This window comes from Marmota marmota, unplaced genomic scaffold, assembly GCF_001458135.2.
Source record: "Marmota marmota marmota unplaced genomic scaffold, marMar, whole genome shotgun sequence".
NCBI lineage: Eukaryota > Metazoa > Chordata > Mammalia > Rodentia > Sciuridae > Marmota > Marmota marmota.
The window spans coordinates 21,589,149-21,607,638 of NW_026000082.1; the positions used below are offsets into that span (position 1 = coordinate 21,589,149).

General features: G+C 41.2%; 1 protein-coding gene and 1 long non-coding RNA gene across 9 annotated transcripts in view; one reads left to right on the forward strand and one right to left on the reverse strand.

Moving 5' to 3' along the window:
- LOC125620414 overlaps positions 1–18,490 on the forward strand; it is a 76,905-nt gene that overhangs the window by 40,477 nt on the left and 17,938 nt on the right. The window contains exon 4 of the long non-coding RNA XR_007352069.1: positions 5,298–5,425. This is a non-coding gene — a long non-coding RNA (uncharacterized LOC125620414). The remainder of the gene's footprint in view (positions 1–5,297; positions 5,426–18,490) is intronic.
- Cfap57 (cilia and flagella associated protein 57) overlaps positions 1–18,490 on the reverse strand; it is a 70,256-nt gene that overhangs the window by 32,687 nt on the left and 19,079 nt on the right. For 7 of the 8 annotated variants that reach the window (XM_048815582.1, XM_048815583.1, XM_048815589.1 and 4 more), the window contains 7 exons: positions 17,635–17,774; positions 16,719–16,884; positions 15,823–15,936; positions 10,288–10,500; positions 8,554–8,727; positions 5,275–5,436; positions 903–1,058 (listed from right to left, as the gene is read on the reverse strand). In XM_048815582.1, coding sequence (XP_048671539.1) covers positions 903–1,058; positions 5,275–5,436; positions 8,554–8,727; positions 10,288–10,500; positions 15,823–15,936; positions 16,719–16,884; positions 17,635–17,774 — 1,125 coding nt within the window. The remainder of the gene's footprint in view (positions 1–902; positions 1,059–5,274; positions 5,437–8,553; positions 8,728–10,287; positions 10,501–15,822; positions 15,937–16,718; positions 16,885–17,634; positions 17,775–18,490) is intronic. The other variant, XM_048815588.1, reaches the window with a different exon arrangement.

Consider the following 18,490-nt stretch of genomic DNA (forward strand, 5'->3'; position numbering starts at 1 on the left):
TTTCCCTGTCTATATCCTTGTTAATAAATGGGTTTGTGAGTGATGAGTTTAGTTTCAGATATGTGTCAAGTGAATTTTGGGGTGAATAAATAGGGATTCATTCAAATCCCCTGTTGCCTGCACCTTACTCTCAATGAACTTCTTGGGGTTAACTGTGAGCTTCTAAGAAGTGTCTTCTCTACTGGAGCAGGACAGATCCTCGCAGACTGAGACACTGCCATCCCAGGACTTAACTTTGTGCTTGGCTTATGTGGGGCACCAAAGAAAAAATGTTTGTTGACTAACTGAATGGAATTACAAATGAGTGATGAATAAAATCAACAGCCATGTTTTTTTCAGACAAACTTTCTGACTCACAGAGATAACATAATAGAACAAATTTTCTTGAGCAAAAGATTGGGGGCTTTGGATGAGAAGGTCAGACAAATTTTTGTAGAACAAAAACAAAACTATGTAACTATGTAACCTAGGACTATGTAACTTTCTGACAATCTAAAAATCAATATTCTGCTAGTTCTTTCTTTCTATACTTTTTTCTTGCTATCTTTTCATTTTGTTTTAAAGTAAGTTTTTTCTGATTACAAAAGTAATGAATTATCTATCACTGCAGAGAATTTGGAAACTATGGAAAGGTATAAAGAACAAAATATAAAGTATCTATCATCCAAACATCCAGAGATAGTTACACTACTATCTATTTTATTTTACCTATTACCATTAGTGATAGAGAATTTTATATTCTTTTTTCTACTTAGTGCCTTACTGTACTCTGATGATTTCTGACATTATCAACAGTGCTTTATGTTCTTTGAGCATAACTAGGGCAATACATGCCAGCCCCATGTTGAGCTGAGTAGAAATTTCTCTGGCTTGTGGCTGTTGGTTCCGTCTCTCAAACAGACCTGGTTTTTGGTTTTCAAGGACTCCATTTCCTGGAGGAATTTGTCTGTAAGCTCCTTAATCTTCTCAGAGTAGTTCATATCCTTTAGTCGAAGTTGATACTCATTCTCCATTTTTAATTCTTCCACACGAGTCTTTAGCTCCAACATAATCTGAGCCTTTGGGAGAAGGGCAGAGAATCAAGAGCTTTCATAGTGGTGTGAATCAGAATATTTAAACCTGTGGCCTTGACCTGAGACCTGCAGCTCTGTCTAGTTTCAAACTTAACATGTCTCAGGTAGAGCTTATCATCTTTCCCCACAAGATTCATTCCTCTGTCCCCACAATATGTACTCGTGGGCTCTACTGTGTGCTAACAACTCTCACATCTCCTTCATTCAAATTGGCTCACATGTCACCTGCTCCATAAGGCCACTTGAATCCCACTATTTAATCCTGCCACCCCCTTCCTACTCCCACCACTTCCTTCATGACCTCCCGTCCTGCCCTCTTACTGTGCTCTACTTTGGATTACTTCCTTAGATCTTGGCACTTTCTAATCTACTATATAATTTACTTATTATTTTATTTTCTCCCCCATTAAAGCTTAAGCTCCAAGAAAGCTGGGATCTTTGTTGGTTTTATTTGCTGATGTTATGGTTTGGAAGTGAGGTGTCCCCCAGTAGCTCACATGTGAGACAATACAAGAAGGTTTGGAGGATAAATGGTTGGGTTATAGCCTTAACCTAAGCAAATAGAGGCAGGTGGGGTGTGGCTGGAGGAAATGTTGGAAACTATGGAAAGGTATAAAGAACAAAATATAAAGTATTTATCATCCAAACATCCAGAGATAGTTACACTATTATCTATTTTATTTTACCTATTACCATTAGTGATAGAGAATTTTATATTCTTTTTTCTACTTAGTGTACTCTGATGATTTCTGACATTATCAACAGTGCTAGGGGAGTGATTATGGAGTAAATATTTTATCTGGTGAGTGGAGTCAGTGTCTCTCTCTCTCTCTCTCTCTCTCTCTCTCTCTCTCTCTCCTTCCTGATCATCATGTGAGCAGATTCCCTCTGCCACGCTCTTCTGTCATGATGTTCAGCCTCATCTGGAGCTCCAAGGAATGGAGTCAGCCTTCTGTGGACTGAGACCTCTGAAACTGTGAGCCCTCAAATAAACTTTCCTCCTCTATAATTGTTCTGGTTGGGTCAGTGAAACTGCTGACTAAAACAGCTGATGTACCCCAAGTACCCAGAACAAGGCCTAACACATAGTAGATACTCAAAAGATATTTGTTTAATCACAATCCTTGCCCCATGGAACTTACAGTCCAAATAAAAATATAATTAAAATGTGATAAGTGCCCAGAGCTGGGTAGTTCTCAGTACTGTTAGTTGTCCATCCTGATGCATCATATACCCATGCTGGCCTCAGTGCTATTACTTTAACATAGGTCCTAATTCTTCTGCCTGGACAATTCCTGTCTCCACTGTCCTCCCTGATGCCACAGTTTTCTAAAACTACTCTTAACACATACACCTCTCACTTCCTATGAAGTCAATGTTGATGACACAGTGGGTGAGGACACAGGTGTTTTGTTCTCCCTCACCTTGATGACACCCCATGCATCCCTATCAATCATCTTTACTTGTCTTTCCTCTACTGCCTGGGAGTGACTAGACCACAAGGAATGTGTTATGCTTGGCTCTGCACATGGCTAGCATGCTAATGTGGACCTGGCATGTAGGAAATACTGAGATGAAGTATGAACAAAAGTTGCATGTACAAAGTCAGGGAGGTAGGAGTGAGGATGTACAGTCAGGGCCCTCATATGACTTGGTGACAATAGGAGGCAGCAGGAGAGGAGGCTGAGATTGGGCAAGTTTATCAAGGTCCCTGTAGGCCATGTAGGAAATTTATACTAGAGGGCTTCCAAGGGTCCTCACCTAGCTCGATTAAGCTGACTTTGATGTTATAAAGGCCTCTCCAAAGACAGTGTGCAGCATGGACCACTTTAGAGATGGAGTGAAGGCAAGGTGATTAGTTGGGGGACAACAGCATGGTCCAGGTGAGAGATGGTTAAGGGCTTGCACAGTTGTGGACGAGGGGAGCCGAGAGGCATGGGAAGACTGGAGTGAGATATTTTGGAGAAATGGTGCTGACTGGGTGGGGGGTGGAGGTGAGAAGATTGTGCATGAAAACTTTTTCCCCAGGTAGAGTCTCCAGGACCTGAGGGTTAGGCTTGGCCTGTCTTGTTTCACTGCTTTCTCCCCAGAGCTCAGCCTAGAACCTGCAATGCTGTCAGCACTGATAAATATTCATCAGATGAACAGACATCTGTCTTGGACTAATGGGATACATTTATAAGTGGGAAAGATTCAGTTTTGATATGTGACATTTGAGGTAACTGCTCATTCCATGTTGCTGTAATCTCTCCAAAGCGTGAACCTTGTCAAGATGCTCCCTAACTTATTAGTAGTGGGGCCTTATGAACAGTTTCAGTCTAAAATGTGGCTTAAAAGTCCCTCATGATCTCTCTGATTCTCTCACCACCCTTTCTCTCTGACACATCCTCTATTCTCATCCTCTATTCATCCTTGTCTCTCCTAGAGCACCTGACCCTCATCCTCAGCACGTACTCATTCCTCTACGTGGAACACCCTTTCCCATTTGTTCTGGAAGGTTGTGTGGGGCTCACTTCCTTTGGGTCAGGGTCCTTCCCCTGTGTTCCCACAGCATCTTTCTTTCATAACAGCCACTCGCACTGACTTCCCTATTTTTTTTTTTTTTACCCAGCCCTCCTCTCAGGATATAAGCTGAAGGACTCGCCATATCTTTTTCTCTGTGTCTTATCTCTCTGTCAATATCACATGGAGAATGAATAAATGAAAAACGTAAAGAGGGGGTAAATCCTGGGCTGACAGAGAGTTACAAAGAATGTCACAGAATATAAAGGAAAAAAGAAAGAGCTGGCAATTCTGGAGAATGTGACTTTTAAGAGACAGGTGGACGAGGGGCCAGTAAGGAAGTCAGGGAGGAGGAATCAGAGAGGTTGACCGGTCATAAGCAGAGTGTGGTCATACAGATGTTGAAAGAGAAGGGAGCCAGGAAGGGAGTCTCCCATTTTCAGCGTAGCAATAGTGCTGTCAGGTGTAGCTGGTGGTCAGCCATCAGTCCAGACATCTTCAGGCCTTGGGTTCAGCCTGGGGTCTCCTACTTGGCCTCTTTTCTACACCATGGTTAGAAAACAGAAGAAAACAGAGAGAAGGAAGAGAAAGAGACAGTTGCTTGCCATAAGGAGGCCAGGCTTCCCCTCTCCCTTTCTTCCCCCTTTGTCTTTCTGTAGAAGGTTTGAGGGAGCTCTAGCGGGCATCTCCAGGAAACACCAGAGGCCTATCATCCGGCTCTGTGGCTGCCTTCGCATTGCTGTTCTTACAGTTGTTCTTGTCTCCAGCCCCTATCTGGCTGTGAGCTTCCTGACCACAGGGCCCAGGCCTATCTTTTCACATGTGCACCCCCAATGCTTAGCTAATGGCAGATATTCAATAGTACTCTTAGATTCTTGATGAGCAGCAATGAATGCATGACTCTCAGATTCTCCATGAACCATCCAGTCAGCTTCTCTCAGGGAGTGCAGCACAGAGCTATGCAATCAAAACTCCAAAATCACATCTTTATGGAATGCTTACTGCATTCACAGGAGGGTTGTCCCTAGGTACAGTGATGAGGAGTGGGCTCTGGATGAAATCTGGATTAGAAAATTGGTCTACACCTTGCCAGCATAGTCACTTTGGACACAGCACTCTACCTTTCCAAACCTGTTTCTTGAAATATGGGATCAATAACAGTACCTTTTTCTGAGATGTATTGGGAGATATAAATGAGAAATACTTATAAAGTAGTCAGCACAGTGCCTGCTTCTTTGCAAATGCTGGGTTTTTTTATACTTATGGTTTTATTATTTAGAAGTCTGGTTAAGAGTTTTAGGAATGTTTCTTACATCCTTCATTTCTTTTATTTTTTTAAAGGAGGTTCTCAGTACTAGCAATGACTATGTTTCACAGAAACAACTGGTATGTTTGGTTTGTCGGTATATTTATTGTCTTCCACATGCCTAGCAAGAACTAGAAACTATTGGTCATACAGGAGAATTGGACGCCATGGTTTTGCTCTCAAACAGTAGCAAAAGAAAGCAGAATCAGTGGATCAAGGTCAAGATGACCACGTGGAGGAAGACAGGCAGTGTGGGGGTATAAAAAGAATCAAGTGCCAGCGAGAAGGACAGTCACAGGGTACAGCCAGGCTGAGGAGGACCTGAGATGCTGCTCTGAGGAGCTGAAATGCAGTCTGGCAAGGATTTTCCTCTTCATTGGGCCCAATTCTTACCTTCTCTTCCATGTCTGTTTTAGTCACGAGCACCTCTTCAGCAAAGCCCACCTCCCTTTCCCGCTTGATTCCGCGGCCATCCTTATCGAAGACCTTCCAGGTGAACAGGCAGCCATCCTCAGCAGTAGTCAGCAGGTACTGATCATCAAAGGTGAGCAACATCTGCAGGGTAAAAGATCATAGGAAGCTTTTTAGGGCCATAGATGACCAGGGTGACTGTGCAAGGTCTCCATCCACATAACCTGGGAATAGCCTCATAGCAAGGCAGATCTGGTTCTGGGTAAGAATGAGGCAGGAGCCCTCACAGACTTCTTTCTGTGAACAAATGAAAAGAAGCAAGGCTATAGCTACATTCCCTGTGGATTTGAACTCTTTGAGTGAAATATGACCTAGAATGTATAAAGAATTCTTAAAACTCAGTAGTAAAACAACCTGGCAATCCAAAGTGGGCAAAAGATTTGAGGACACTTCAGTGAAGAGGATATATAGATGGCCATGTATGCACATAAAAAGATGTTCAACATTATTAGTCATTAGAGAAATACAAATTAAGACCATGATGAGATATCACTACACACCTATTAGAACAGCTAGAATAAAAATTGTGACAATCCCATGTGCTGGCAGTGATGTAGAAAAACTGAAACATTGCTGATAGGAATGTAAAATGGTACAGTGAATCTGGATAAGCTTGGCTGCTGCTTAAAAAATTAAATACCCACTTCCTATCAGATTCAGCAATCATACTCTTGGGCATTTATCCCAGAAAAGTGAAAATGAAAGCCCACACAAAAACCTGCACAAGATTGTTCAGAGCAGCTTTATTTGTAAAAGTCAAACTAGGAAAAAAAAATCAAAATATCCTACAAAGGATGGATGATTTAACAAATTGTGCGTACTGTGGAATATAACTCAGCAATAAAGCGAATCAACTATGAGTACACAAAACACCTTGTTAGATCTGAAGAGCACTATGCTGAGTGAAAAACCCACCCTCAGAAGGTCACATAATGTATGATCCATTTATATACAAGTCTCAAAATGACAAAATTATAGAAACAGAAAAAAAGAATGGTTGGTAGGGATTAGGGATGGTGGGGAGGGGTAGGCATGACTACAAAAGGGTGGCAAGAAGTAGGTCTAGGTGGTGAAGGAGCAATTCTGCATCTTGACTGTGGTAGGTTATATAAATGACCCATGTGATGAAATGACCAGGCTCATACTCAGGCAGTGGACCAGCGCCAGTTTTCTGGTTTGATATTGTACTAGAGTTACATAAGATGATCACTGGGGTAAACTGGGTGAAGGCTACACAGGACCTCTGTGCTATCTTTAAAATTTCCTGTGACCCTGTAATTAATACCTAGTAAAAAATTAAGACAAAAAAGTTAACTATAAAAAATGCCTTCTCATAATTAGCAATGTGCAGAACTTTAAAAATAGTAATACTCTTTTACTTAGGAGTTCTATCTCTGTCTAGGAATTGAGCCTTAAAAAATTGTCAGAGATGCACATATAAATTTGCAGACTAGGATGTTCATTATAGTTCATAATGTAAATGCCTAGTTGAAAGAGAAGAGTTAATAACTTATGGTCCATCATATAATAGGATATACAAACACACACACACACACACACATATATATATATATTCTACCATGATGTATATATATGGACTTTTATTTCTAAAATAGACATGCATTGCTTCTATAATAGAAATTATTTTATTCATAAATAGTATATCTTAAAAGAAGAAGGGGAATATATTACAATAAGTTACTTTGGATCTAAGGCCTAGGCTTAGCACAGGGATATTTCATTTTATAATAAAAATACTTTCTTAATAAGAACAATGCCTACAGGTAAGCCAATATGGAGTTTGGAACATATTAAAAACCTCAGGTATTCATGTCATTCAATCTGAAATGAGAGAAAAGGGAAGGGAGATGATACACATTTTTCCCAGGTCCTATTTTTAGTAAACTACTTTTTTTTTCTACGAATAACCTTTAATTTGCTTTTGGGTATGATTTCTTTTTCTTTCTTTTTTTTTTTTTTTTGTGGTGCTGGGGATTGAACCCAGGACCTTGTGCATGAAAGGCAATCACTCCCCTACCAACTGAGCTATATCCCCAGCCCATATTGGGTATGATTTCTTGGAAATCATCTTTCATGTCAGAGAATTATTTTTTATTCACATTTTTACTGTGGCAAAATATGTATAACATAAAATTTTACCATCTTAACCATTTTTAGGATTTCAGTTGTATTAACATTTGTAGTTGCTATGCAGCTATCACCATCACCCAACTCTCTTTTGTCTTATAAAACCAAAACTCTATACCCATTAAACAAGAATTCCCCACTCCTCCCTCCCCCAGCCCACTGCATTCTACATTCTCTTAATGATTTTGACAGCTCTAAGAATCTTACAAAGGTAGAATCACACCATATTTGCCCTTTTGTGATTGACTTACTTCATTTAGCACAGTGTCCTCAAGCTTCCTCCCCATTGTAGCATACTGAAGAATTCCCCTCCTTTTTTTTTCTTTAATATTTTTTTAGTTGTTGATGGACCATTATTTTATTTATTCCTTTATATACTGTGCTGAAAATCGAACCCAATGCTTCACACATGCTAGGCAAATGCTCTATCACTCAGCCACAACCCCAGCCCTTCCCCTCCTTTTTAAGACTGAATACTATTCCATTGTATGTCTATGCCACATTTGGCTTATCCACTCATTGGCTGATGGAAACTTGGGTTGTTTTCACATTTTAGTTATTGAACATAGACACTACTTCATGAGAAGAAATGGAAGGATAATTTACAAATGTGTGCTCATATTGTTGTCCCCAGCGGTAGCCTTTTGCATCCTTGGGGAGTGGTAGTAACTAGTCTCCTGATCTATGATTCCTTTTAGTCAGGGCAATCTCTGGAGGAGGGAATATCTGAGAGTCCTTAGCAGTCAACACTCATAGAGCCTGGGAGACGTGATGGTGACTGGTGGCAGTCACCAAATGGTCATTACTGTGCATAATATTATGGTGAACAACCTTGTACATAAATCTTTAGGTGTAGCTCTGATTATTTCCTAGGATAAATTCCTAGAAGTATTTAAACACAAAGTCAATAGATGCTTACTGAATGGTTGGTAGGTGAATAAACAAGGAGGAAGAAGGAATAAGGAGAGAGAAAAGACAATGGAGGCTGAAGGGAGGAAGAAGGTATGTTGGGTAGGGTCTGGACCTGGACCCCTGAGGAAGGGTCCCTCTCACCTTGGTGATAGGACCAGCATGAGCCTGATACTCATTGAATTCTTTCTGCAAAGGCAGGGGGTACTTCATGGCGCGGATGGTTCCCACTGAGGTGCCCACAAACATCATGCGCCCGGAATGGGAGATGACAATTGCCGTGTAGACGACGTCAAATGCTGACATCTCTCGCAGGACCTGGAACACAGACAGCTCTGTTTAACTGAGAGGCTGAGCTATGTTTCCTGTGTCCTGATATCATTCTCTTCCTTCCCTCTAATAGCACTCTTAGAGTCTGTATTAAAAGAATGTGGTTTTTTCCCTATTCCTTACCACATCTTGCATGGTGCCTAGCACATAAAAGGTTCAAACTAGGTATTTCTCAGTTGCTTGACTGATGAATGGTAGAAGTTAGGAATGATGCCAATGACTGGAATCTTTGTACAGCACTTCCTCTGTGCCAAGTACTATTCTACACCCTTCCCATGTTGTAACTCGTTCAGCCTTCACCAGAATCTGGAGAGAGCGACCATTAGGCCTATTTTAAAGATGATGAAAAGATGAGTCAAGAGGTGAAAAATAACTTGCCTCAACTCATAAACCTAGTAAGTGCAGACTGACTGTTCTTTCTTCTTTTTTTTTCCTTCTTCTTCTTCTCTCTTTCCCTCTTTTGGTACGGGGATTGAACCTAGGGCCACTTTACTGCTGAGCTAAATCCCCAATCTTTTAGTTTTAATTTTTTAATTTTGAGAAGGGGTCTTGATAAGTTGTTTAGGTCCTTGCTAAATTATTGAAGCTAGCTTCAAACTTGCCATCCTCCTGAGTTGCTGGGATTACAGGTGTGTGCTACTGACCAGTCTCTCTGCTCTTGATGGCCGTGCTGTCATGCACCTCAGAGTGAGAACAGGAGGCTGATCATAAATTTATTCAGAAAACATTTATTAATTCCCACTATATGAACATAACTCCATCTCCAGGGAACTCATTCATTTCTTCACTCATTAATAAACTCATTCCCCCACCTATTTATTGAATGTCTATTGCAGACCATGCAGTGCACTAGTAGTAGGAGCTTTATTTTAGTGCAGTGCTATAGAAGCTGCCACAGAACTAGGACCAGGTTACCTAGGGTACAAAGGAGTCACCATTCACTGAACTATGTTCCAACCGTGGGGAACCTGCCTTAGGTTGGTTTGTTGCTGCAGTAGCTGTGTGCAAACCGCCCCCCCCCCACCAGCCCTATGAGAAGAGCTGGGGAAAAGCCAGAGAAGCCAGTGATAATCAGCTGTTGCTGGGCTCCTGGAGGAGCACCCAGCCACATTTGTGTTAAGTCTCTTTCCAGAGCCAAATGTGGTAATGCTAACATCTGAGAGATGAGGGATTTCGAAAGAATACAGAGGCAAGTCCAGGTGACAGCAGCTAACTATACTTGTGCTTTTACCCCAGCTAAGTGCCAACCAAGGGCCAGAGTGCGGTTTAGAGACACTGCTGACCTCCATGCCTGGCGGGCAGAGGGGAAGTTACAGATAGCAAGCAAAATGGAAATGGAAAAGGGGCCTACAGTTTAACCGCCAGGAAAGGCACTGAGCAAGAAATTCAGGAAGTGACAGTAACTGAGATGACCCAACAGGAAGAACAGCCAGGGGCTGTCCTATGAGGAAGGGCCCTCTTTGCCAGCACACTGTCTGCTGTAAGCATGGGTGGCTGTCTTTTGTAAATCAACACAATAGCCCAGCGGTAGGGCAGGGGCAGACTCACTGAAGAATCTGCAATCTCCTTGAGGGTCTGGTCTGATCCAACAGCAAAAATAATTCTGCCATCAGGGGAGACAGTAACACAGTTGTAGCTGCAGGACTTGAGCACACACTCTGTCTCTCTCTTTCCTGAAGACAGATTCCATTCATATATAGCACCATCTGTGCCACCAGAAATCAGTTTGCTGTCATCTGCGTTCCAGACAATTGAGTGAATCTGCAGATGATGAAGACACACCCAGGTAAGAGTGTTTGCACACACACCGCAACATGGCCATGGGACGAACTCCTCAGGTGCTCCACTAGACTGAGGCAGGATGGCTCTTCCTGGTAGAGGAAATCACAAAGCATAGCTTCTTGGAAATGTTAACATTCTGTTTTCTAGATGCTTGCAAAATACTGCAGGTAAAACATTCACATTTCTTTTATACTTTATGAATGCAAAGAATGACTCACAATGGTTTCTTAATGCTACAGCCAATTAATTATTGCTACATTTTAAAAACTTTGAAAATTTGAAATTGTGTGTGTGTGTGTGTGTGTATGTGTTTTCACAGGAAGTTGCAAAAATAGCACAGAGAGAGTGGATTTCCAGGGTGGCAGAATGAGGATCTCAGCTGATCTCCCCAGTGAAATGAGTTAACTGGTCAAAAATGATTGAAACAGTGAAATAATCTTTTAAAGTCTCTGGAAATTCTCCTAAGGGCAGGCAGTAGATTCAAGAGAATCATCTTGGTAAGAACAGTCTGTGGTATCTGAGTCATGACTGGCTCCATTCCCAGCCTCAGCTCCAGAATCACCACCATTGTGCACTCTGAGCAGGAGCTGCCAAGATGCGGGGACTCCCTTTCCTTACAGCTCCCGATCTTAGGCTACGGTTCATCCTGGGAAGGTCATACTGCTGGCGTTTCTTATCCCCACTCTAGCCCCAAGTTAACAACAGCTCTATCTCAGGCAGGCATGGCCAAGAAGACCTGGTTTCCCCACCACCAACTAGTCCCTACTCATTGGCAGAAGAACTACTCCAGTTACAGCAAGCCTAGAATACTGGTGCCCAATTGCTTCTGCCTGTTTGCTCCCAGGTGGAGGCTCCTCACCATGAGGAGCAAGCTGAAAAGATCAGGGGTTCCATTTACCCTACGTACACACCACAAGTTCCACTCACAGAGTGGGGGTGTCACTCAGGAAAAGCAGGTCCCTGCCCTGGCACTGGTGTGGTAGAACCAGGATTTTGCCCAGGGAAAAGTCAGGCCTTAAGACAAAGAACTCTATAGCTCTGTTTGAGGAGACCGATTTTACTTTACTTGGGACAGAACCCAGTGAAGTCTGTGCCTATGGGCATGTTTAAAACAATGGAGACCTTGGTGGAGAGTGATTAAGAGGAGGCTGGTAATCATGATATAAGAAAAATCATAGCGCAACCAAGTTTCAATAGAACAAGGGAAAGAGTCGAGAAGAACAATCTGTGGGCTGGAAGGCTGTGGGCATGTGCTACGCTGCACACCCTCGGCAGCCACTGGAGCAGAGATGGGGAAATGTGAGCACACCCCTGTACTGCTGGAAGACCTGCTAGCCCCTGGAGGAGCCCCACTACGCATTGGACAATAAGCTCTGACTCTGGGGCATCTCATAGGAAGCAAGGCTTAAAAATAAAGCCACATGCATCCCTGGCAGCCTGGAAACTGCATACCTGATCATGCCATACTTTTTCAGGGACAATCAGAGTGGGCACATCACACTACCAATCTCTGCTGAACATGTAGCAAAACCCATAAACTCCCTGAAACTGTGATAGTAGCTCCCAAGTCTCACACAAATCCAATAGTAAAAGGTAAAAATAGTAAAAGGTAAAAAAAAAAAATGATTAAGAGGGTTCATACACAATCCATGATTTATAAGCAGCTTACACCACCTGGAGGCAAACCCTAGGCAGCCAGGTTAAAAACGATAAAAAGAAAAAAAAAAATCTAAGCAGGGATATTAGAGGCTTTACACTGCAGGGGAAAAAGACTTCATAGAATTAGTTCAACCAACGGCCACCAACAATTTCCTATGGGGAATAAGAATCCATATCTAATTATTAGATATCTAGTATCTAATAATTAAGATAACACGTTATCTAAAATAAAGTCCATAAAAATTATGAAACATACAAATACCCCAAAATCCCCAACAGATAGTCTGACCAAAAAGAAAAAACAAAAGAAAAAAGTAAGCAGGCAAAAGAAACTGCCTTTGAAGGGGCCCAGAGGGTACACTTGAGACAGTCAGAGACCCCTGTAGACACAAAGGATAAATGCACTCCTGAATTTTTAAAAATTTAATTTAATTTATTCTAATTATACATGACAGCAGAATGCAATTCAATTTATATTACCCAAATAGACCACAATTTTTCATATCTCCGGTTGTACACAAAGTAGAGTCACACCATTCGTGTTTTCATACAGGTACTTAGGGTAATGATGTCCGTCTCGTTCTGCCATCTTTCCTAGCCCCATGCCCCCTCTGTGCCCCTCCTTCCCCTTTGCCCTATCTAAAGTTCATCTGTAAGCCAATCTCAAAAAACCAAATGTCTGATGTAAAGATGTACTCCTAGATTTTAACTCATAGCTTGTTAGCTATTGAAAGCATGGGATGCGCTTCCCTGCTCTCCCACTTTCACTCAGGGCTTGTTAGGTGCTAAGAGCATGATCTGTACCTTCCCACCCCCCACTAACTCTCAGTCTTATCAGCCTCCAAAGACCAGGTGTATCATTAAAGCCATGACAGCCTTGCTATGACTCTCTGAGCACAAACAACATAAAGGATAAAACTGTTGAGGAGTTTTATCCTTTATGGTGAAACAGCATTGAAACCAGGGCCCTTGTTACCTGCCTTGATTTGTCTCCTTTTTCACTCCTACCCATGTGTTCTCTTAACAGCCACACAGCAGCTCATCCTCATCACAAGACAGAGAGGTTCATACAGGATGTCACATCGATTTGCAAGATGTAATATCTGGTGCCAGGATGATGGGCTAAGGTCCCCTCCCTCAAGGTTAAGAGCTTTCCCAGGAAAAGAAAAACACCTTTAAGTATGTACCTGAAGCCAATTAATATTCCCATCCTCACATGAATAAACTAGCTCTTTCCCTCTGTCCTGGGAGCTAGCTGGACACTCTTTGGTCAGTGCTGTGTCTCCCTTCTGCTTGAGCAAGAAGTCCCAACAAAGTGTCCTGACCCTGTTAAGTTAGTGTTCCTTTATCTGATCTTTCTGATGGAGACCACAAGACCCCACCTAGCTGGTAACAGATGTAGCAGACAAAGACTTCAAAGCAGCTAATAAAATATGTTCAGTGAACTAAAGGAAACCATGCTTAAGTAATTAAAGGAAGGTATGATGACAAGTCTGATCAAATAGGCAATATTAATAAGAAGCCAGAAATTATTTTAAAAGTTAAACAAATTCTGGAGTTGAAAAGTATAATAATGAAATGAAAAATTCACCCAAGGGACTTAAGAATAGATTTGTTTTGTTTTAGTTTCAAGATTCTCACTAGTTGCCCAAGCTGGCCTTAAACTCTCCAACCTTCTGCCTCAGCCTCCCAAATAGCTGGGGTCATAGGTGTGTGCCACCACACCTGGCTTCAATAGTAGATTTGAGCTGGTAAACTTGAAGATAGGTCAATGGAGATTATATAATCTGAAGAACACAGTAAAAAAATTTCAAAAAATTAAAAGAGCCTCAGGGAAATGTGGGTGCCAATTAAATGTACTAGCATGTATAACAGGAGTACCAAGAGGAGAGAAAGAAAAAAAGGCAGAAGATATATATATATATAAATATTTAAGGTTGAAAACATCCCAAATGTATTGAAAAACATTAACCTACACCTCCAAGAAATGTAATAATCTCCAAGTAAAATAAATGCAAAGAAATCGACATTCAGACACACTATAGTTAAAATACCAAAAGCCAAAGATAAAAAAATCTTAGAAGCTATAAGAGAAAAACAATTTATCACAAATAAGCGAACCCCAATAAGATTGACATTGGACTTCTTATTAGAAATAAGTACAGAAGACAGTGGGAGACATTTTCAAAGTACTGCCAGTAAAAATCAACCAACCAACCAAACAAACAAACAACACGCCCTTACATCTAGCAAAAATATTTTCTATATTTGAAACATGAAAGGCAAATAAGGATGTTCCCAGATTAAATAAACTGATAAAATTAATTGCTAATAAGTCTGTCTTTCAAGAAATACTAAAGGAAGTTCTTTAGACTGAAAGCAGGCCACCCAACACAGCAATCTAAATCCATGCCAAACAAAACAAAACAAGCAATTTCAAAAGTAATCAAGTCACTGTGTAATTACATATTATATTTTCTTTATTCTCTAAGCTCACTGAAAGAGCAATTGCAATGAGAAAGTTCATAAAAAATTCACAAATTTACACTTGCTCTCATTTTTCTCTCAGCTTCTTTAAAAGGCAAAAATCAGGTAATGTAAAGTAATAAATAAACACTGTATTGTTGAATTTGTAAAAGGAAGATGCAATGTGTCTAACAATGATAGAACAATGAGGGCTGTACTGAATGGACCTTTGTAAGAGCAAAGCTTCTAGTTAGGTAGTGTTTGAAGTGTTGTTTTTTTTTTTAAGCTGGTTTTCCATCTTTAGCCTGTTAATATGGGGGATTACATTGACCAATTTCATATACTGAACTTGGCTCACAGTCCTAGGAGAAACCCCACTTGGTTTTCCAAATTCATTTTCTTACCCTCTTGATCTTTGGCCTCTTCCTCTTCGGGTCTCACATTTAATCTCCTCAAGGACCTTTTGATTTTATTTTCTAAATAACTTGAATCCACCCATTTCTTCCTAACATAGCTACCACCACCAGGATGCAAGACACTAACATTTATCATGGAACTATTCAGAACAGCCTCCTTATTGTTTCCATCTCTATCTCCTTCAATATATCGTTCATTCTGCAGCCCAGGTAAACTTTTAAAAATGCAAGTTTGGCCACATCATTCCCTGTCTTGAAAGTCTTCAATGATTTTAAGGAACAAAGAGGATAAATAAGAAAAAATCCTTATAAAACCTACATGATTCCATGCACTGGGGCTCCTGTAAACCTCTCTATAGTCTTAGCTCACCCAATGATACTAACGTTCCATCCCCACAGACACTTCAGCTCCTCTGGTATTCCCTGCAATCTGCTGTCTCTGGGTCTTTGGATCTTTAACTGCAGTGGAGAGTCCCATCAGGTCTGATTAATTCCTTCCCACTCCTCTATGACTGAGCCTTTGCAAGCCCCTCAACCTACATTATACCCATCCCTTCGTCATTTCTCTCATAACAACTCCATGTTTATTTTCATTAACTGCATTTTGTCTGTGTATTTTTTTTTTATCATTTCTCTCCCCAAGTAGACAGCGAACACCACAAAGAAAGGAACCACTCCTCCTTGGTTTACCTGTGTCCCATTGACTAGCAGAGTGCTCGGCCCTGTGCCCCATTTTCCCAGATGCCGTGCATTCACTCACCTTCCCCGTGTGTCCTTTCAGGTTTGTGATGTTCTCTAGGCTTGTGGTGGTAAAAACGTGAATCACATTTCCATTGATTGCAGCAAACAGGTGGCCTCCATTGCTAAAGGCACACTACAGGGAAACAGCAAAAGAGCAAGCAAGAGGTGAGCAGTCAACCGCATGCTGCCGCCAAGAGCTGCTTCTCTGGAAGAGTTCATGTGGGAATTATGTGTGGGATGGTGGGGGGAAGGTGCAGCAGGTCCGAGACTTGGCTGATATCTTCAGACACTGTCACTATTCTGTAGCTGGCACCAGCCAAGATTCACCACTGTCTTGTTTCAAGTCATCCTGGGGGATCCTGATGGGCTGGGCACTGCCTCTTACTGTTGATGATGACTCTCTGAGATTACTTTTCTTTTTCACAATTTGTTAAGGCTCCATGATCACAGAGCAGACTTATCATAGGTGGGATCCTACAATGTTTTAGGTTCAATGAAATATTTTGGCCAGATGTGGTGGCACACGCCTGTAATCTCAGTGGCTCAGGAGGCTGAGGCAGGAGGATTGTGAGTTCAAAGCTAGCCTCAGCAAAAGTGAGGCACTAAGCAACTCAGTGAGACCCTGCCTCTTTAAATATAGTACAAAATAGGGCTGGGGATATGACTCAGTGGTCGAGTGCCGGTAGGTTCAATTCCCAGTACCTCCCCGCATCCCCCCCCCCCCGAAAAAAGAAAAAGAAATGTTTTGGTGGGCATAAGAAAACAGGGATAAACCCATATGCTCACTTTTATGAGCTTGGTGGGAGAAGCATTGGATTTTTTTAAGCTTTGGTCTCACCTCCCCAGAGTGTTAGTTCATGATTTTTCAACCCTGGATTTCCAAGAAACCAGACCTTCATCTCCAGCAGATTTTACCTCTCTGCATCCTCTGATAGAATACTCTTTGAAAGAACGTATATCATCAATGAGTAGATTCATAAGGCGTAGTTTATCAGCAAACCCTACTACAACGAAGTGTCCAGATGGGTGAAGGCTGATTGTGTATGCTTCTTCTTGATATTCCTTAAAAAGTTCCAGAGTGCTGTGAAAAAGATCCATTATTGAATTTAAGCCAAATTCCTAAGTTCCCCAAGTCCTCCATTGATGTGACATATATTATTATCACAGTATTAGGGATATTTTATTGTTTGCAATTATTGTTTCCTCTGTTTTCTAGACTTTGGTTACTTATGGCACCTAGTATGGCCATTGGGGGAACTGGTCAAGGTGTTGCCTAGTGATGTCAAAAACACACCTCTGTTGGGATTCCAAGAACCATGAGTACTGTGCAACTATTCTTTTTGTTTCTAGTAGTCCCAACAGCTGCATACCAGAACAAAGAAAACACTACAGGTGTAGTCTAGGGTGGGAAGTTCTTAGGGAAGTTGCATCAGAAACCTACAATTGCTAGGGACTTGGGGGTGACTAGGGCAGTGATGAGGAGAGAGGAGTAAAGGGTGTGGACACTCCAAAGAGTGAACAGCAGACCCAGGGAGAACTGGGGAGACAGTAGAGTTTATGTTAGAAGGTGAGACATTGGTGTGTTATCTTTATGTCCCAAGTGTACAGCACAGTGTCTAGCATGGAAAGCATTTAATAAACTACAAGTAATTTTCTAGTCCATTCAAGAGTGAAAAATAGGTAGGTTGACTGACTTTGATTTTTAAAAAGGGCTTTTCCAACTGAAAGCTTCTAAGTAATTAAATTGTAAAACTCTGTAATTAAAATTTTCACATATGTAAATTTAATAGGAATTCTGCAAACTACAGCAACAAAGCCTTTCATTTCTTACTTTGATTCATAATTCCAGATGCGAACAGATCGATCCAGTGAACAAGTAGCAATGAGGGGTTTGCGGATGCAGGTAGATAGACCAGTGATGGATGCTGAGTGTAATGGGTACATCAGGTACTCGAAATGAGCAGGCTCCCCCTGGAAACCATACAGAATGAGATCCAGAAGGGTGAGCAAAAAATTTGGTTATGTATTTCAGCTCTAATTAGTACTGAGGAACATTAATTAGCCTATATGCATAGAAATTAGGCCACGGAAAATTATTTTAATGTTATGCATATTTTCGTATGCTGCATTATTTTAAAATATTATTTTTTAATGGAAATAAACATTTTATTCTATGAGTACCCCAAATTTAATTTAACCATTCCTTTATTGTGGGGACATTTAAGTGGTTTCCAATTTTTATTAATTAGGAAAAAACATTAGTCTAAATATCCTTACATGTAAGTTTTTGAGTATCTCTCTGCTGTTTCCTTAGGATACATTTGTAGAAATGTGGTATGGATGATTTTAAGTATCTTAATAAGTAACCCCAAGTTTCTTTCCAAAGAAACTGCACCAGCAACAAATGAGAGTAAATGAGTAAGTGATTTCAAATTGAAATGCATCCTATTGCATTGGTCATGAAGGTGTTTCTATGTCTGTGGACCAGAGGCATTATCCCAGGGACTTCTGCATGAGGAATGAAGCTGGGAAAGTTAATGAGGTGCACATATTTTACATCTGTCCACAAGTCAAGACAAAGGCAGAGATGGAAATTCCCTCGAATTTTGGGCTTTCTTATATGCACTTACTCCTTCCTTCTCTACCGTCTCAGGGAAAGAGGTGCCATGCTGGGTGGTGGGGGTGGC